Consider the following 20,960-nt stretch of genomic DNA (forward strand, 5'->3'; position numbering starts at 1 on the left):
GCCTAGTTAAATAACATTGAGTTATCGATTACGTGGGAGAGAAACATAAACAAGTGGAACTTCACCCAAGAGACTGGAGTTGAGCATAATGAATGGAGAGGGCTTGAGGTGCTGACATTATGTTAGATCATCTGATACACTGGTGCAGGCTTATTAGATTCATTCCCCTCTGAAAGGGAGTGAAGCAGGGAAACCCAGAGGACAGACCTACAGGCTCGTCATATCAAAATTATCCACCTCCTCTCTATAGTGTCAGTCTTTCTATTAGAACTACATCACTCCCTCAGATGTAGGAGCCATAGGGTCAACATGTGAGTGAATGTTACATGCCCATAGATGTACATAGAAGTTGAAGTCACTGCAAAATAACCGTATGAACATATTAGGTATCTGAGTATACCAAAGCTACAACAGTGGTGTAAACAGAAAGGTAATGTTTTGAGGCTGGAACCCCCCCCCCCCCCCCCTGTTGATACTGTAGCTCAGGGGTTGCTTAGCAGTTTCTGTGGTGAATGTACATGCTGTCCCTGCACATAGCAGAGCAATACGATTACTATGGAGAGGACAAAGAGCACCAGTATATGACAAGACTGCAGGGGCCAATCACTGAATAAACCCCATCGTTGCTGTTGCCGGATTCATCCACCAACTACTTGCCATTTGCGCTATAAATACAATTCGAGTTATCCTCTGCAGGTCCCATGGCAACAGAGGAGCAACACCACTGTTCCAACCATGCCTATCAACTCATCCCATGGATAACACTTACTGCTTGATAGGTGCTAGAATGGATCAGCTGGGTATATAAATGTTGTGAGTGATGCTGATTTGTCCAGGGCAATCCATCCCACTATGAGGCAGCCTTCCTGAACTCTTTGGGGGAAAATATAGCTGCTCTTTTGTATGGCGAGTCTAAGTCATTAAACCGGACTTAGCCATTGTAATTAAATAGAGATTGAATAACATTAGCTAGCCAAGGGGAAACTAAGAGAGGAGACAGGTTCCACCCCCCAGTACCACTCTCAGAAGGTGATTCAGAAGACCATGGCTGACCACAACAAGGTATTACCACGTCCTCTTTTCCGCCGAGATGTAAATTGGGATCCTTTCCGTGAGTGGACACAGCCTAGCCACATGATCATGGAGAAGGACTTTGGCCTCCCTCCTTTCCTGGATCCAGGCGATGTGAGCTGGATAGATTGGGCTAGGAATACATTGGCATCATCCTCCTGGCCAGGGTACACACGCTATCCCCTCTTCAGCCTCAGCACTGTTCTCACTGCTGCAGTGGCACCCCAGACTTCAGCCAGGCTTCAGAGGCAACTGTCTGGAGGAGTGTCAGAGATCAGGATGGGACAGGGCAGTTGGAGGATCACCCTGGATGTTAATCACTTCTCACCAGAGGAGATATCAATCAAAACCAAGGGGGGCTTCCTGGAGATTGCAGGTAGGAACATTATTTCTCTGGTTAAAAAAAAAACGGAATATGGTTTTTGGAACATCCATTGATAAATATCTTTGACAATTTACTGTTGAAATGTTGTTAAGATGTCCACATGCTCCATATTCCATTACTTCAATAATTGTTCTCAAATTATATTTTAAGGTCAACATGATGAAAGGGAAGACGAACATGGATCAGTCTCAAGGTGCTTTATAAGGAAATACAAGTAAGTTGTAATGGTTGAATAGGAAACAAGGTCTTTCACAATGTTATGGCAAAGACATCTCCCGGTAATGAAACTAAGAAGTTAATAAATAATGTGTGCAATTGAAAGTCTTTGTGTTGATTGTTATAGGAGATATTAAATAATTTCCCACGGTTTAATTAAATTTGTTAAAACAGATGACATTTAGCCATTTGAACCACAGTAAACCCATTGTAGCCTGTCTGTGTTGTAAGCAAATTGTTGTTGTTTGTTTGTTGAAGGCTGCTCCCTGGTGTGGACTTGCAGCACATCAGCTCATCTCTGTCTGGTGAAGGGGTTCTCTTAGTAGAAGCACCTCTACCAGGCTTAGCTACCACCATCCTCCCCAGTGACATGGTCATCCCCATTCAGATCAAGCACGAGCAGGAGGGGAAAGAGTGAATCCAGTTGTCCAGATGTTGAGATCCATCACAATTAGATTAGAAGCGAATGACAGTGTTGACAACTTTTGACAAAAATGTGATTGTGTATTAGGTCTTGGTCATTCAAAATGATAGACATAGTGGCTTCTATTGCTGTTGAAACCCTATAACTTAATTTACTCTCACTGTAACCACAAGGTTGTCAGGTTTTTCTATGCATTTTGGTTAATCATGTTCCATGATTTAACTAGCAAAACCAAGATAAACAGAAATAATCAAGACTGATGAAATGTACTTTCTCATTTGTCAAATGATAGATTAATTGGGAGTAAAAATTACCATGCGTAGGGCTAGGCGTTCCGCTAGCGGGACAACTTCCGGTGAATCTGGAGGGCGCGCAATTCAAATAAATAATCATAAAATTATGGATATTAAACATTTAGGTACATACAAGTGTCTTATATTGGTTGAAAGCTTAAATTATTGTTAATCTAACTGCACTGTTCGATTTACAGTAGCTATTACAGCAAAGGTATGCCATGAGATTGTTTGAGTGCGGCGCCCCAAATCAAAATATTTTTCCACCGGCATAGGTTTCATAAATTCACAAATAGCGATTAAATATTCACTTACTTCTTGAAAATCTTCCTCCGATTTGTCATCTAAAGGGTCCCAGCTATAACACGTAGTGTCGTTTTGTTAAATATCTAAATATCCCAAAAAGTCTGTTTAGTTGGCGCCATCGATTTGAGTAATCCACTAGTTCAACATGCAGAGAAAGAAATACGAAAATCTACCCCTAAACTTTGTTTCAACAAGTCAAAATACGTTTCTATTTACAGATACCCTAAAATGTTATCAAGCTATAATATTTCTTACGGAAAGAAGTATGTTCAATAGGAAATCAATTTTAGCAGGTGTGTCTTGTCTTCATGGCGCGCCCAAGCATGAATTTCCAAGACTGTGTCTCTCTACTAAAACTGATATTTCTTATTCGTTTTGGAAGTTACAAGCCTGAAACCTTAAACATAGACTGCTGATACCCTATGGGAGCTAGAATTCAGTATGCCCCTATACTTTCCATTGTAAGAGCATGGTCTCGCTCCCCCCCAAAATTCTGGTTGGTTTTTCTTTGGATTTTCTCCTGCCATATCTATTGTGTTATATTCTCCTACATTATTTTAACATTTCTACAAACTTCCATGTGTTTTCTTTCCAATGGTACCAATATGCATATTCTGGCTTCAGGACCTGAGCAACATACAGTTGACCTTGGGCATGTCATTCAGGCGGAAATTGAGAAAAAAGGGGCCTAGCCCTAAGAAGTTCTAAGAATGCTGAAACAGTTCTACAAATCATACATTTCAATATTGCTATTTCTATGAATGTAATATTTAAAAATAAATAAAAGCAATTAACAATCCATGGCAAAACTACCCATATTGAGGTGGGTTGGGGGCACTTATGTAAGCTGTTAAATTCTTTGTATACAAACTACTGATGGTCATACCAATGATCATAAAGCCAATTGATTTTAAATTTTAGGTCCTCTGTAAGTATAAATATATATATTTTTTTTTATTATTAAATTACTACAATAGACCATAGAAATGCATTGAATAACACATTCATGAATGGCAAAAAAGACAGTCAAAAAATAAATCATAAGAATTAAGGTTTGAAGTGTCTGTCCTATATCTAGGAGATATAAGAAAGCTCAGGAAATATATTTTTGGACACATATTTAACCCCTTTTTTTGTTGCCACAAAACCACCTCCATACTTCCATTTATTTGTATAGGTTACCTTCAGACGAGTCCAGTGACACTTTAAAAAATATACATACAAGAAAAAGTATGTGAACCCTTTGGAAATACCTGGATTTCTGCATGAATTGGTCATAACATCTGATCTGATCTTCATCTATGGCCACAACAATAGACAAACACAGTCTGCTTAATCTAATAAAGGGTTGATTTAGCAAGCTAGCTACTGCCGGACATCAACACAAGCAGACGAGAAACAGACATGTTTTCTGACGATGATGACGTTTTGCTTACGATGTGATTTGATTGGTGTGCAGCCAAATCCAAACTGGCCTCTCTTGGGGGCGTTTTGCTACACCAGGACAACCCACAGTTTGGCTAATTATATAATATTTTTTTTATCAAGGGAGGCCAAATGCTTGCTGGCATCAATCAGTTAAATGCTACGGTGGCAACATGTCATACTATTTTGTTCCAGACAGCATCAGATACACGAGCTTCACATACAGAGACAAGGGGGCGCTGTTTCCCTTGCTTGGATGATTTCTCCAGTGAGATTCAGCCACTTGCGAATTGTCTGAAAATTGTTGAAACATTATGAAAACACCGAAAAATATTGCAATACTGGTATCGTCCTGGCCCTATTGTATATACATTTGGCCTACTATAAATTTGATGATTTACCTCAGGTGAGACTTGTGTCCAGAAGCAGAGTCGAGCTTGAACAAGACAATCCTATGTTTGGGGCATCACAGGAAACTAGTCCTAATGCCTTCAGCCCCATAAACCCCTGGAAGCCCCAGTCAGTGTCAGCTGAATATCATGTCTGCATTTGTTATACTATTTCTGGCAGTGTAAGAATCCATAACAACATGCTTTAGGCATACATTTTGAATAAAAACAAATATGTACATTCTGTCTGTAAGACAAGACTAGACTTACTAGATTTGTTATAAACAGTATTCAGACCCCTTGACTTTTTCCACATTTTGTTAAGTTACAGCCCTATTCTAAAATGTATTAAAATAAAAAATCCTCAGCAATCTACACACAATGTCCCATAATGACAAAGCGAAAACAGGTTTTTAGAAATGTTTCCATTGATCATGCTTGAGATGTTTCTACAACTTGATTGGAGTCCCTCTGTGGTAAATAAAATGTATTGGACATGATTTGGAAAGGCACAAACCTGTCTATACAAGGTCCCACAGTTGACAGTGCATGTCAGAGAAAAAACCAAGCCATGAGGTAGAAGGAATTGTCCGTAGAGCTCCGAGACAGGATTGTGTCGAGGCACAGATCTGGGGTAGGGTGGCAACAAAAATTCTACAGTATTAAAGGTTGCCAAGAAAGCAGTGGCTTCCATCATTCTGAAATGGAAGAAGTATGGAACCACCAAGACTCTTCCTAGAGCTGGCCGCCCGGCCAAACTGAACAATCGGGGGAGAAGGGCTTGGTCAGGGAGGTGACCAAGAACCCAATGGTCACTCTGACAGAGCTCTAGAGTTCCTCTGCGGAGATAGGATAATCTTCCAGAAGTACAACCATCTCTGCAGCACTCCACCAATCAGGCCTTTATGGTAGAGGGGCCAGACGGAAGCCACTCCTCAGTAAAAGGCACATGACAGCTCGCTTGGAGTTTGCCAAAAGTCACCTAAAGAATCTCAGACCATGAAAAACAAGATTCTCTAGTCTGATGAAACCAAGATTGAACTCTTTGGCCTGAATGCCAGGTGTCACGTCTGGAGGAAACCTTGCACCATCCCTATGGTGAAGCATGGTGGTGGCAGCATCAGGCTGTTGTGATGTTTTTTAGCGACAGGGACTGGACTTTAACCAGATCAAAAATCTCTGGAAAGACGTGAAAATAGCTGTGCCGCCACACTCCCCATCCAACCTGACAGAGCTTGAGAGGATCTGCACAGAAGAACGGAAGAAACTCCCCAAAACACGTGCCAAGCTTGTAGCGTTATACCCAAGAATGGAGGCTGTAATCGCTGCCAAAGGTTCTTCAACAAAGTACTGATTAAAGGGTCTAAATACTTATGTAAATGTCATATTTCAGTTTTAAATGTTTTAAAATTAGCAAATTTGTCATTATACGGTATTGTGTGAAGATTGATGAGGGAAAAAAACGATTTAATACATTTTAGAATAAGACTGTAACGTAACAAAACGTGGAACAAGTAAATAGGGCCTGAATACTTTCTGAAGGCACTGTATGTATGTAAGAACATGTTTTATTAACCAAAAGAAGGTATCATTTAAGAAAACATATTCTGCTTGGTGTTTTTCCCAGTGTCAAGTTACTTTAAGTAGAAAACATAAAGTTCTCCTTTGATGGAGTACAGCCAGGATAACACAACTTTCAATTACTTTCCTTACTGTGTTCCCAGCCAATAAAATGAATATCAAATGCTTTAAATGGCCACACAACCTTTAGAGTGGTGGTGTGAGAGGGATGTTTAAATGGTGCTGATGGTGTTGGCATTTGGTGCAGCACTACTGGCAAAGCAGTAGAACATGAGAGGCATGGGAGCCTTGTTACCCAGTCTAAATTCTCCTCCTCATGTCTCACAGGCTATTAAAAACAGCTCCAATAACTGATCCCATGTGGTAGAGATTTCAAGATCTTCCCAGTTACAGAACTAAATGAGTTAGTCATTAACACCACCCATCCTACTTTCCTATCCATGGTACTTGACAAAATGTGTTGACATGATATGAAAATGGAAACAGGACAAATATGATTGATGGTGAGACATGGTTTCCTCAAATGAATTAATAAGAGTCACAATCTGTAATATTTTCAGTCACCCCTTGATTTGTGAATATTACTTATTTACAGTAACACCACATAGTATCCACTGGGCTTGATATATCACGTGTGCATAAGATATTTTAAATCCATAGGCCTTGACCTCCTTCCCTGGTCTGGGAGTAATTAGTTGTGCTTAGTATGGGATTTGAAATAAGAGACGCTCGTATGCCTCCCGAGTGGTGCAGTGGTCTAAGGCACTGCATCGCAGTGCTAGCTGTGCCACTAGAGATTCTGGGTTGGAGTCCAGGCTCTGTCACAGCCGGCCACGACCGGGAGACCCATGGTGCAGTGCACAATTGGCCCAGTGTCGTCCGGGTTAGGGGAGGGTTTGGCCGGCAGAGATGTCCTTGTCCCATTGCGCACCTGCGACTCCTGTGGCGGGCCGGGCGCAGTGTACGCTGACACGGTTGCCAGATGTACGGTGTTTCCTCCGACACGTTGGTGCGGCTGGCTTCCGGGTTAAGTGGGCATTGCGTTATGAAGCAGTGCGGCTTGGTTGGGTTATGTTTCAGGGGACACACGGCTCTTGACCTTCGCCTCTCCCGAGTGTGTACGGGAGTTGCAGCGATGAGACAAGACTGTAACTACCAATTGGAAACCATGAAATTGGGGAGAAAAAGGGGCAAAACATTTTTAAAAATTAAATTTTAAAAACAGGCGCTCACTGATTATGGTTTAATGAGAAGTTATACTATTTAAATAACCATTCCAGTGGCTATGACAGGGGTTTTCATCATGGACAATGAGGGCTACCTAAAACAAAGGACTAATGTGGGAGATGAGTGATGTGTACTGTAAGGATAAAGCTCAGCAACTCAGAAAGACCACGGGAAGAGGTGACAACTAAATTAGCAGCACACTTTAAACAGACAGAATAAACTATTGTTTTTCTTAGGATATGAGTTCCAGTTAAATTTACAATATTATAGGTTACAATATTTTTCATACTTTATGTAGGCCTAAGAAGCCCTACGAACATGAATCAAATCAAAATGTATTGGTCGCGTACACAGATTTGCAGGTGTTATAGGAGGTGCAGTGAAATGCGTATGTTACTATCAGTGCAGTAGAATGTTTCGTAAATACACCAAAGTAATAAGTAAAGTGATATTTTAAATAAATCGTATTATATAGCTTTTCAACACTGCCACCTGCAAGGATATTCTGTTGCATTATCCAAATATGATTTTCCACTTGTCACAGAAATAGTTTGGTGTGTGATGATATGTAACACTTGCCTTAGGCTATAATTTTATGTTGACAGCTGTACGATACTGTAGACTGAAGTATGCACTGTGATAGCCCACTCCAACTCCCACTTGAATTTTGTCAAATGTCCAGATGTCCAAATCCCACATAATCTGATCTATATTTCAAGTGTCTCAGGCCTAATCTGTTTCCAAATTAAATAGGAAATAGTAAACATGTCCAGACTAGAGCTCAATTAAGCAAAAGGTGAAGTCGATAGGAAGCTTGCTGAGAAGGATGAGATGTAGCAGATCAAGAGGGTGACTGACTCCCTGCAGAGCACATCTATTAACTATCTTGTCCCCCTAAATGAAATGAAAATGAGAGTATACCCACTTCTGCGGGGCTGTAGTGCAGCGGGTCGAGAGCTTCAAGTTCCTTGGTGTCCATATCACCAACAAACTATCATGGTCGAAACACACCCAGACAGTTGTGAAGAGTGCACGACAACACCTTTTCCCCCTCAGGAGACTGAAAAGATTTGGCATGGGTCCCCAGATCGTCAAAAAGTTCTACAGCTGCACCATCGAGAGCATCCTAACCGGTTGCAACACCGCCTGGTATGGCAACTGCTCGGCATCTGACCGCAAGGCGCTAGAGAGGGTAGTGCGTACGGCCCAGTACATCACTGGGGCCAAGCTTCCTGCCATCCAGGACCTATATAATAATTGGTGTCAGAGGAAAGCCCCAACATTTTTCAGAGACTCCAGTTACCCAAGTCGTAGACTGTTTTCTCTGCTACCGCACGGCAAGCGGTACCAGAGCGCCAAGTCTAGAACCAAAAGGCTCAAGCCATAAGAATGCTGAACAATTAATCAAATGACCACTGGACTATTTACATCGACACCCCCCCCCCCCCCCCCATCCATTTGTTTTGTACACTGCTGCTACTCTCTGTTTATTATCTATGCATAGTCACTTCACCCCTACCTACATGCACAAATTACCTCGACTAACCTGTACCCTTGCACATTGACTCGGTACCGGTACTCCCTGTATATAGAATCATTATTGTTATTTTATTGTGTTACTTTTTATTATTTCTTACTTTAGTTTATTTGGTAAATATTTTCTTAACTCTTCTTGAACTGCACTGTTGGTTAAGGGCTTGTAAGTAAGCATTTCACGGTAAGGTCCACACTTGTTGTATTCGGCGCAAGTGACAAATAAAGTTTGATTTGATTTGATTCTCCAGGCACCACTACACTACTGCTCACAGGCCTACTGCACCGCAACAAAGATTATGGATATACTGACAAGATACAAGTCTCTCTGCCCTAACAATGGGAGTCGTTGTCCACAAAGCGGCACGGCAGGCTGTCTAGCTCCCGCCTATCCTTTCTTTGGATTGGTGGATACAACTCATTATTGTAAAATATGCATAGCCATCACAAGACAACGTTGCCGGGATGTCACGTGTCCTACTTATATCAGTATACTCGTAACAACTTAATAAGCATTATGAAACATCTATTCGATCAAATAAACATCACGTAGCAAATAAGCCATACATTTTTTGGGGACCAAATTCGACACTCTCTCAAAGGTCACTAGGCCAGATAATATTTTAGGTATGGTGAATAGGTTTGTTGCTGACAGACATAGTACAGTGCATTCAGAAAGCATTCAGACCATTCACAGCCTTATTCTAAAATTCATTCAATAAAACATTTTCCTCATCAATCTACACACAATACCCATAATGACAACTCAAGGTTTTTAAAAATGTTTGCACATTTATAAAAAATAAATAAACAGAAATACATTATTTACATAAGTATTCAAATCCTTTGCTATGAGACTCGAAATTGAGCTCAGGTGCATCCTGTTTCCATTGATCATCTTTGAGATGTTTCTACACCTTGATTGGAGTCCACCTGTGGTAAATTCAGTTGATTTGACATGATTTAGAAAGGCACACACCTGTCAATATAAGGTATCACAGTTGACAGTGCATGTCAGCAAAAGCCATGAGGTCGAAGGAATTGTCCGTAGAGCTCCGAGACAGGATTGTGTCGAGGTACAGACCTGGGGAAGGTTAACAAAATATTTCTGCAGCATTGAAGGTCCCCAAGAAAACGGGGGCCTTCATCATTCTTAAATGGAAGATGTTTGGAACCACCAAGACTCTTCCTAGAGCTGGCCTCCCGGGCCAAACTGAGTAATCAGGGGAGAAGGGCCTTGGTCAGGGAGGTGACCAAGAACCCGATGGTCACTCTGACAGAGCTCCAGAGTTCCGTTACTGAAACCAGACCCTAGTCACTGTGTTGCCTATGGTCGGGTTTGAGAGACTATCTGCTTATCAGTCTGCTTATCGTGGACAGAATTTTACATGAGTGATGTCCCAAGTTGCTGTTGTTGGCTTGCACAGTTGTAGGCTACAACTACATAGCCGATGCAGAGCAGGCAATTTTTCCACCAAGGGATTGCAGGGGGTTTAACCAGATAAATGTTAAAAAGGTCCAAGACAGCCGTTTTTATCTCAATATCAAATCATTTCTGGGTAACAATTAAGTACCTTACTGTGATTTTTTAAAATTATAATGGTCAATAACAAACTAAAATAGTTTCTTAGCAAAGCAATTTCTCAAGCAAGAATTTTGCTAGGACTGTCTGGGAGTGATCTGAGTGGGGAAAACTGAAAACTAGCTGTTATTGGCAGAGAGGTTTGGAACTATCTTTCTTATTGGTTTATTAACTAATTTAGCCAAAACTCCATCCCACCAAAACAGGTTGAAATGTATCATAATTTTCACAATTTCACAGTTATTCCAACCTCGTAGTATGGAAATACATATAAAACACAGGGAAACTGGGCCTTTAAATAGGTGGTGCAAGCTAGCAAAAGGCCATTTTTTGAATGGCTTGAGTATCTGCATGAGTGCCTGGACATTGGTAGACCTACACATCACATGAGTTGAGATGATTTTGCCCAGTGTCCACTGAAACTGTACTTAGGCCACATCAGAATCGTCGTTTTTTGTATGTCATTATTGCCTGTTTGTCATATTGATATGATATGATTGTATGTTATATTGTGATTCTGTTATCACATTTATGATTCCCATTGTTTTTGGAGGGGTCCTTCAGTCAAGAGTGATGAATCAATTCCTGAGGGCAAGGTAGGTGAAATGCACTTATAACTTTATTATTCGACCTATAAGAATTATGCATTCGATCATTTGGTTGAAAATATATTTTGAAATACATCAATTTCAGTTAAAGAATTATCAAAACTGCAGAGATGATATTGTTTAATATTTTAAACAATGCACATAAAGACTTTCACAATGGCAATCATTGTATGAGCAGTTTTGAGAAAACTTCAGTTGTCACGTTCCTGACCTGTTTTCTGTTAGTTTTGTATGTGTTAGTTGGTCAGGACGTGAGTTTGGGTGGGCAGTCTATGTTTTCTGTTTCTATGTTGGTTTAAAGGGTGACCTAATATGGCTCTCAATTAGAGGCAGGTGTTTGGCATTTCCTCTGATTGAGAGTCATATTAAGGTAGGTTGTTTCACATTGTTTGTTGTGGGTGGTTGTCTCCTGTGTCAGTGTCTGTATGTTACGCCACACGGGACTGTTTCGGTATCGTTCGTTCGTTTGTTTTGTATGTAGTCTGTTTCCTGTTCATGCGTTCTTCGTGTATATGTAAGTTCGTTAGTTCAGGTCTGTCTACGTCGTTTTGTTGTTTTGTATTCTCCAAGTGTTTTCTCGTATTCGTTTTCGTCTGTAAATAAATTCATTATGTATTCACAACCCGCTGCGCCTTGGTCAAATCACTACTCTTCCTCTTCGTATGAAGAGGAGGAGGATCACCGTTACAGAACCACCCACCAAATAACCAGAACCAAGCAGCGGTGTAACGGGAGGAAGGGACAGCGCAAGAAGGAGGAACTTCTCTCTTCCTATGGTGCGTGTCTCCAGCCCAGTGCCTCCAGTTCCGGCACCACGCACTAAGCCACCTGTGCGTCTCCAGAGCCCTGTACGCACTGTTTCTTCTCCCCGTACTCGTCCTGATGTGCGTGCCCTCAGCCCGGTGCCACCAGTGCCGGTACCACGCACCAGGCCTATAGTGCGTCTCAGCCGGCCAGAGTCTGCCGTCTGCCCAACGGCGCCTGAACTGTCCGTCTGCCAAGCGCTGCATGAACTGCCCGTCTGTAATGAGCCTTCAAAGCCGCCCGTCTGCCATGAGCCTGCAAAGCCGCCCGTCTGCCATGAGCCTACAGAGCCTTCCGCCAGACTGGAGCCGCTAGAGCCTTCCGCCAGACAGGAGCCGCTAGAGCCTTCCGCCAGACAGGAGCAGCCAAAGCCTTCCGCCAGACAGGATCTGTCTGAGCCATCCATCTCCGCAGCGCCATCTGAGCCATCCGTCTCCCCAGCGCCATCTGAGCCATCCGTCTCCCCAGCGCCATCTGAGCCATCCGTCTCCCCAGCGCCGTCTGAGCCATCCGTCTGTCCCGAGCCATTAGAGCCGCCCGTCTGTCCCGAGCCGTCAGAGCCGTTCGTCAGTCAGGAGCCGCTAGAGCCGCCAACCAGACAGGATCTGCCAGAGCAGCCAACCAGACAGGATCTGCCAGAGCCGCCAACCTGACAGGATCTGCCAGAGCCGCCAACCAGACAGGATCTGCCAGAGCCGCCAGCGAGCCATGAGCAGCCAGAGCCGTCAGCGAGCCAGGATCTGCCAGAGCCGCCAGCCAGCCATGAGCGTCCAGAGCCGTCAGCCAGCCATGAGCGTCCAGAGCCGTCAGCCAGCCATGAGCGTCCAGAGCCGTCAGCCAGCCATGAGCGTCCAGAGCCGTCAGCCAGTCATGAGCTGCCCCTCAACCCAGAGCTGCCATCTATTCAGAACTGCCCCTCAGTCCAGAGCTGTCTCTCTGTCCGGAGCTGCCCTTCAGTCCGGAGTTGCCCCTCTATCCTGACCTACCTCTCTATCCTGACCTACCTCTCTGTCCTGAGCTACCTTGTCCCGGAGCTGTCCCTTATTTTGGTGTTGCCTCTTATATTAGGTGGGTGGAATAGGAGGGTGGTCATTCTGAGGGGGAGAAGTAAGCTGGGATTGACTATGGTGGGGTGGGGACCTCGCCCAGAGCCTGAGCCACCACCGTGGTCAGATGCCCACCCAGACCCTCCCCTAGACTTTGTGCTGGTGCGCCCGGAGTTCGCACCTTGAGGGGGGGGGTTATGTCACGTTCCTGACCTGTTTTCTGTTAGTTTTGTATGTGTTAGTTGGTCAGGACGTGAGTTTGGGTGGGCAGTCTATGTTTTCTGTTTCTATGTTGGTTTAAAGGGTGACCTAATATGGCTCTCAATTAGAGGCAGGTGTTTGGCGTTTCCTCTGATTGAGAGTCATATTAAGGTAGGTTGTTTCACATTGTTTGTTGTGGGTGGTTGTCTCCTGTGTCAGTGTCTGTATGTTACGCCACACGGGACTGTTTCGGTATCGTTCGTTCGTTTGTTTTGTATGTAGTCTGTTTCCTGTTCATGCGTTCTTCGTGTATATGTAAGTTCGTTAGTTCAGGTCTGTCTACGTCGTTTTGTTGTTTTGTATTCTCCAAGTGTTTTCTCGTATTCGTTTTCGTCTGTAAATAAATTCATTATGTATTCACAACCCGCTGCGCCTTGGTCAAATCACTACTCCTCCTCTTCGTATGAAGAGGAGGAGGATCACCGTTACATCAGTAGCATTGTTGATGAACACTTCTTTATTCAGCTTCTTTTGTTTCCTGGAAATACACAAATGAATCATACAAACAACCAGATTTATTTCCACAAATGGGGAAATAAACCCCTTGGGATGTTAAGAGGGAGTTTCATGCAAAACGAATAATACTGGTGCGATTAACGGTTTAATACACTTTCACATTGACTTTCATATTATATGAAACACAGAAAGGCATCAGGAACTTGTTCCTTGCACACTCGTCTTTGGAGAATGGAATAAAATGTAAAACAGGATAACTTTTCCATTAAACAGAATGTAACGTCAAAATGACCTTTTCCAGGGTCACAACTCTTGGCTCTCAGCTGGGACTCAGTAATGTCAGCACGCTCCTCAGCTTCCTCCAGTCCATGCTGCACCTTCCTGAACTTGGCCAGGTGAGTGTTGGCTTGTTCTTCCTGAAAGGACAATAAGAAATAGTTGTAATTAGAAGGCTAAGGGTGGTACAGTTCAGGTTTACCATGTTTTGTAGAATAATTAGAGATGAATTTGCTTTTAAGTGACTTACCGCTTCCTCAGCCTGCCTCTTGTAGGCCTTAACCTTCAACTGCAGCTTGTCCACCAAATCCTACAGCCTGGTAACATTCTTCTTGTCCTACTCAGTTTGAGGGAGGTGTGACATTAGTTTTATTTTAGATGCTGAGAGTCGAATAATTTTCTAGCCATTTGTTCAACACAGACAATTAACTTACCTGGTAGGTGAGCTCCTTCACTCTCCACTCACATTTGCGGACACCTTTAATAGTATCTATCCACCTACCAGGCAAGACTCCAGTTCACGCACCTTGATTTAGGAATCGATATTTTGATTAGAATTCTGCTCATTATGTACATATACTGTATAGCTATCCCCTTTCAAATGTTAGTGCCTGTTATCAATAATTAATCAATCATTAACTTACTTCCCACCCGGACGGACCTGCAGGTCCTTGACTGTTACCTTCAGGTTATTCTTCATCCTCTCCAGGTGAGTGCTGCTGTCCTGCTCCTTCTTCAGCTCCTCAGCTATCAATGCAGCATGGTTTGTGACATATTTGTTTATAGAAAGTTTTAGGTAATTAATACATACATATTTTATTTTACTCCCATCAGTGATGGCCTTCTTGGCCTTCTCCTCTGCATTTCTGACTTTGTGAACAGTGTCTTCCACCTCACCTTGGACCTGAAACCAAGTAACCGCAAGCTTCTTCTTGGTGCTCAGAAGAATTGTCTTCAAGACAAATCATGTAAAGAACAAGTTCATCAAAATTAGGATAAAATGTAAACAAAAGGTATAAATTAAATGACTACCTGAGAGCAGCAGTCCAACCTGTTCACTGGCATCCACCAGCTCTTGTTTGGCCACTTGGTGGCCTCTCTCTGTCTGCTCCAGAGCAGCCCTCAGCTCCTCAATCTCAGCCAACATCAGGGCCTTCCTGCGCTCCACCATGGCTGCCTGCTCCTTCATGTCATCCTGTCCTCTGATTGCATCATCAAGGTGCAGTTTGGCATCCTAATAATAAAGATGTTATGGAACAAACGTAGAGGCTGCTGTCTATAAGCATAGACTGGAAATCACTGGCCATTTTAAAGAATGGAACACTAGTCACTTTAATAATGTTTACATATCTTGCATTACTCATCTCATATGTATATACTGTATTCTATACTATGGTATCTTAGTCACTTAATAATGTTTACATATGTCACGTTCTGACCTTAATTCTTTTGTTATTTCTTTGTTTTAGTATGGTCAGGGTGTGAGTTGGGTGGGTTATCTGTGTTCGTTTTCTATGTTGTTTTTTTCGTTTGGCCTGGTATGATTCTCAATCAGAGGCAGGTGTCGTTAGTTGTCTCTGATTGAGAATCATACTTAGGTATCCTTTTTCCACCTGTGTTTCGTGGGTGCTTATTTTCTGTCTTTGTGTATGTCACCAGACAGGACTGTTTCGTTTCGTGTCATTCTCGTTTATCGTTAGTTTTGTTGTTTTGTTCGAGTTTCGTTTTCATTAAAAGGCATAATGAATACTTACCACGCTGCACCTTGGTCCTCCGATCCTTACTACTCCTCCTCGTCAGAGGAGGAGGAAGACAGCCGTTACAACATATCTGACATTACTCATCTCATATGTATGTATATACTGTTTTCTATACTTTTACGGTATCTTCGTCACTTAATAATGTGTACATATCTTGCATTACTCATCTCATATGTATATACTGTATGCTATACTATTCTACAGTATCTTAGTCCGTTCCGCTCTGACATCGCTCGTCCATATATGTATAAAGTCTTAATTCATTCCTACTTAGATTTGTGTCTATTGGGTATATGTTGTGTAGATATTACTTGTTAGATATTACTGCACTGTTGGAGCTAGAAGCACAAGCATTTCGCAACACCCGCAATAACATCTGTTAATCACGTGTATGTGACCAATACAATTTGATTTGATTCGATATGATTTGAAACATGGGGTAGTCGTTAATTGATTGACTTTGTAAACAAATGTTGATCAAAAAGCTTACCTTGTCTTTGAGTTGTCCCTGGAAGTACCATTGCTGTTTCTGTGCCTCAGCAGCTTGGTGGTTGGCATGACTCATCTGAATCTCCATCTCATTGAGGTCTCCCTCCATCTTCTTCTTGACTCTCAGGGTCCAGATTGCTCTGCATGGGTTCATCACCATCTGTCTGTTCCTCTTGATCTGTTCCATCTCCTCATCCTTCTTTGCAAGCTTTCTGTCGACTTCACCCTTGTCCTGGTTGAGCTCCAGCTGGAAACGCGGAATCTTGGATTTATCATGTTCCAGAGGTTCCTATGTATTACACAAGAAACAAATTATATACATTTTTCGACTAAGCTTACTGGGCCTATTCATGCATATCATAAGTCTGTAGGTCGTAGAATTTTACATTTTTCAAACACCTGAAACACCTTTTTCCTGTAATCCAGAGCCATAATCATAATGCCTAATTCTATGTAAAAAAATATAAAGTGTATTTTTCTGCATAGGTTATCTAACTATACCTTTTACCTGTTCAATTGTCATTTAAATGAATGATGCACATTGATTCTTTAAGAACTTTTAACTGCCACACTGGCATATAGTATCATAACCCAAGAATTAAAGCAATTGTTGTATTTTCTAAAGCAACAATGCTAGCAGGGATGCCAGCTAAGATAGTCAGACAAACTACTCTAACTTTATTAAAACGCTGTGTGTGTCACTCAACACTCGCTCCTCCTCCACTGACGATACTGTCTGCATGCACTAGAGTATCTAGCATCTTGCCTAGCATTTGCTGTGTGGTGCACCTTGGAATGAACCACCTACTAGGTAGAATAGGGTTTTGGGTGCTCTTTGTCTGGTCCAGTCAATGTGCCCCCGCCACAAAATACAGCTGACAGATCTTATAAATAATTATGATAAAACGTGGGATTAAAAATCCAGTTAATTAAACATTTTAATTAATTTAACGTCTGAAAAACAGGACAAATCTGAGGGGACACACGCACTGGTGCCCTTTACAGGCATGACGCCTCTGATCTTTACATAATTGAAATCACACAGATTCAAGCTAACAGTATAAAACATCCCTGTTATAATTTACACATGCCTTCTTGAATATCAATTTTTAGCTAGCTAGCTACTAAAAACGAAAGCAGGCAAACAACACCCAGAATTGTGACATGCACACATAAATTGCTGTAAAATCGGAGCTATTCACCCAATCATGAACCTTTTTGGTGTTGCTATGTTTGACACTGTTGATCTATTGGGGAAAGAGAAAGAATATCTCAGTAAAAAATTATTTGGATGTCTACGGAGGAAACATTTATTTTTTATTACATTTTTTTATTACATTTTTTAAAGTATACATTATTGTGTGTGTAGGATGGACCTAGGAACGTTTTAAAGGCTTATATTTAATCTTACATTTATGTTTTTTCAAATTATATGTGGCTCCATACATTTCTGGATTTATTAGCAGTTAAAAAAGGGTGAATATTACACTAAGTGGAATTGTCCAGAATTGTCCAAAAGGCTGGGGTTATAACAGCATTAATGTCATTCAACTTCTGCTTTTAAAACTTCCTCTAAATATGTGATATGTGATTGGTTTTACAGATTTCTTTGGCTAATTGCTCTCTTGACTGAACATTAATTGAACCACTATACTGCAAGTTCTTGTTCTCACATTTCAGGGTCTCCAGCTGATCCAGAGCCTCCTCATTGGAGTTGTTCATCTTGAACAGCTCAGTGCTCATAGAGAGAATCTCTTCCTGAGATCACTCCAGCTCTGTCTGTCCTTCCTTATACTTCTGTTTCCACTCAGCAAGAACCTGCACAAATGGACAATGTGACTAACTTACACTACTATGATCAAGAAATATAATTATCTGTCATTGTATCTCATTACAATCATCTCTTTTTATTAGTATGCTTTCTCCCTTTCTAGCTTGTCAAAGTTCCTCTGCTTCTTATCAAGGTTGGCAGCCATGGCATTAGCGCTCTCCACATCAACCATGAGGTCCTCTACCTCTCACCGGAGTCTCTGTTTGGTCTTCTCCAGAGAAGCACACTTGGAGTACAGAGCTTCAATTTGTTCCTCAGCCTCCTGCAGATGGGTGGCAAGCTTTTTCCTGTTGAACATGACAATTATGCAATGAGAAACTATGAGAACAAAAATCAGAAAAAGAGGTACATACTGTATTAGTTGTTACTTTTGAACACACTTTGCCTCCTCAAGTTCTTCAGTACACTGGATTGCATCAGTTTCATACTTGATTCTCCACTGAGCTACCTCACTGTTGGCCTTGGACATTACACACTGCAGCACAGCCTTGGCCTCCTGTTCGTCCTCAAACTGCTCCCTCAGCATATCACAGTCATGGCTGGCTGATTACAAACAATGGGCTAGGGTTTAGCCTTTAAGAAGGAAAAACAAGTAATTGGTTATAATAAAGTTACAAATGAAAATGTATGAATTGATTGTTTGTAATGACAGGTCCTTAACTTGACCTCCTCCTCAATGTGTATCTTCACCTCCTCAATCTGCTGAGTGTGTGCCTGCTTCCCTCTGGTCAGCTGAGAAACAAGAGCTTCTTTCTCTTCAAGCTGCTGGCTATATTCACCTGGTTTAAATGCACATCACTCATGATTGAAATTATATTCATATTAATTGGTGTCCTCTATGATACTGTAACATGAGAGATCATCAATCTCCATTTTGTATTCATTCTTCTCCTTCTCAAGCTTCTGCTTGATGCGCTGAAGGTTGCATATCTGCTCTCCCAGCTCTGCTACGCTGTCAGCCTGCTTCTTGTGGAGAGCAGCAGCGCTATCTTCATGCTGCAGGGTGGATTCCTCAAAGTCCAGGCGCAGCTTCTGGAACTCATCCTCACGCTTCTTGTTCATCTCAATTTGAGCAGCAGTTGCACCACCAGCCTCTTCAAACCTCTCACTGATCTCTTCAAGTTCCCTGGAAAGATCAGCTCTCTGCTTTTCAACCTTAGCGTGGGCAGTACGTTCTGCCTTAATCTCTTCTTCCAGTTCCTCAATACAGGCCTAAGATGAAAAGGTTAATGCAATTGAGTCCACCTTTCACACATATATAAATTATTGAATGAAAATAAATACATTATAAACTGCATACTTCACACCTAGAACGCCTTGATTTTCTTCTGTAGCTGAGACCCCAAATATTGCTCATCTTTAATCTTGCTTAGAAGCTGGCTGGTTTCAAAGTCCTTCCTGTTATAGACATAGGCAATGTTGACAGTTAAGTCTGAATCCTAATAAAAAGTATATGTTGATACAGTAGATGATTTACTAAATTGCAGTCCATGTTATTTTTTGATCTTCTCTTCTGACTGCTGCTTGTCATTCTCTAGATCCATTATGGATTCCTGGGCCAGTTTTAGGTCACCCTCAAGCTTCCTCTAGGCTCTCTCAATTTCCATGTGGAGCTTCTTCTCTTGCTCCTGAAAACCCTCAAGCTATACAATTAGAGAACATATTTGTTAAATGTAATTCTGAGCCGGTTTTATTCCAGCTATTTGATCAAAATCTAAACTCACATCATCCACTTGATGCTCAAGCTTGGTCTTGGATTTAGTCAGTGTTAACTTTGTCGTCCTCTGCCTGGAGATCCATCAGGGTCTGCGGATGTGCCTCTTGGAGGGCTTTTTCTCCTTGGTTAGCTTGCTAATGCTCTCATCTTGAGAGGCCATCTCCTCTGTCAGATTTTTAACCTGGTTAAAGTGAACGAGAGTCGAACTGTGTTGATACCAAATCAAAATGTAATTTTCATCATTCCATTCACATTAGCAGGTTGAATTTACAATGAAACAATATAATCTATTACGCCATACCTTGTTTTCTGTTACATGTTTCTTCTTCTCCACTTTAGCCAGAGGTGCTCTAAGTCATCAATGTCTTTCTTGAGCTCGTAGCACTCATCCTCCAGCTTCTTCTTCTTGGTAGTCAGCTCAACATTCATTTCCTCCTCATCCTCCAGTCTCTCGGTTGTCTCTTTGAGTTTGGCCTCAAGCTGGATCTTACTCTTGATGAGTCCCTCACATCTCTCCTCAGCATCTGTGAGATTCTCAGATTCCTGCTGTCGTAACAAGAGTACATGTACAGTTTATTTAATGACACAATATCAATGAATTGATGCAACGGTATCTTTGAAACATTTTGAAATGTTCATCAGCTAATGATTGTGTTCTAAGAAAAATGCTCACTCAAAGATGCTACTTGGAGTTGCAAGTCATTCATCTCTTGCAGAAGAGATACCCTATTTCCTCAATCGCCTTCTTCCTCGCCTCAGCCTTGGCCAAATTCGCTTTGCATTTTGAAAAGTCTTATTTCATGTTAGCCAGTTCCTTCTCTGTTTTAACACACTCCAGAAAATGCTTGATCTTGTAGTACACCTTCATCCATGGTCAGTGATAGGTTCTAAGTTTCTGGTACAATGATCCAGAAGAACTCCATTTAAATCTCATGCTAAATTTATGAAACCACACTGGGTCAGCTGCAGTGGCGATTTTAGCATGTAAATCTTGGTGGGGCATGCCAGCAAAGCCACTACACAACACTAAACAATAATTGGACTATAACGATAACAAACGGTGCCCACAAACTGTTAGGGCCTACATAATGCTGTCCCAACAGCAATCCCAACACCTTACCACTGCTACACATGGCTATCAGTGGAGCCTTGTCTGGCAGCGAAACAGTTCATTCAGCCTCATTTACTGCCTTTAAAAAAAACATAGCTGATATGGCTGACTTACGTTAAACAAATGTGGTTTCTACTGACAATTAAGATGTACAAACTATGGCATAAGG

The 20,960-nt window shown here is 41.8% G+C and overlaps 1 protein-coding gene and 1 long non-coding RNA gene across 2 annotated transcripts; one reads left to right on the plus strand and one right to left on the minus strand.

The window, feature by feature from the left end:
• The first annotated feature begins 887 nt into the window (after nt 1–887).
• On the plus strand, nt 888–3,179 carry LOC139536371 (heat shock protein beta-1-like). The gene is made up of 3 exons (XM_071336861.1): nt 888–1,447; nt 1,607–1,670; nt 1,931–3,179. The coding sequence occupies exons 1-3, from the start codon at nt 1,045–1,047 to the stop codon at nt 2,088–2,090; spliced, it is 627 nt and encodes a 208-aa protein (XP_071192962.1). The 5' UTR covers nt 888–1,044; the 3' UTR covers nt 2,091–3,179.
• A 10,405-nt stretch (nt 3,180–13,584) lies between these two features.
• LOC139536402 (uncharacterized) lies at nt 13,585–19,238 on the minus strand. Its single transcript, XR_011667298.1, has 7 exons — nt 18,654–19,238; nt 18,344–18,536; nt 17,806–18,250; nt 14,916–16,421; nt 14,318–14,787; nt 14,134–14,220; nt 13,585–14,023 (listed from the first exon to the last, which is right to left on the minus strand). It is a non-coding gene; the product is annotated as an uncharacterized lncRNA (long non-coding RNA).
• Nucleotides 19,239–20,960: the final 1,722 nt, after the last annotated feature.

This window comes from Salvelinus alpinus, chromosome 1 (assembly GCF_045679555.1).
Source record: "Salvelinus alpinus chromosome 1, SLU_Salpinus.1, whole genome shotgun sequence".
Classification (NCBI taxonomy): Eukaryota; Metazoa; Chordata; class Actinopteri; order Salmoniformes; family Salmonidae; genus Salvelinus; species Salvelinus alpinus.

Coding starts and splice junctions, on each gene's coding strand:
- LOC139536371 (XM_071336861.1), top strand. CDS start 1,045: ATGGCTGACCACAACAAGGTATTACCACGTCCTCTTTTCCGCCGAGAT. Junction 1,448..1,606: donor GGGCTTCCTGGAGATTGCAG/GTAGGAACATTA, acceptor TTATATTTTAAG/GTCAACATGATGAAAGGGAA. Junction 1,671..1,930: donor TGCTTTATAAGGAAATACAA/GTAAGTTGTAAT, acceptor TGTTTGTTGAAG/GCTGCTCCCTGGTGTGGACT.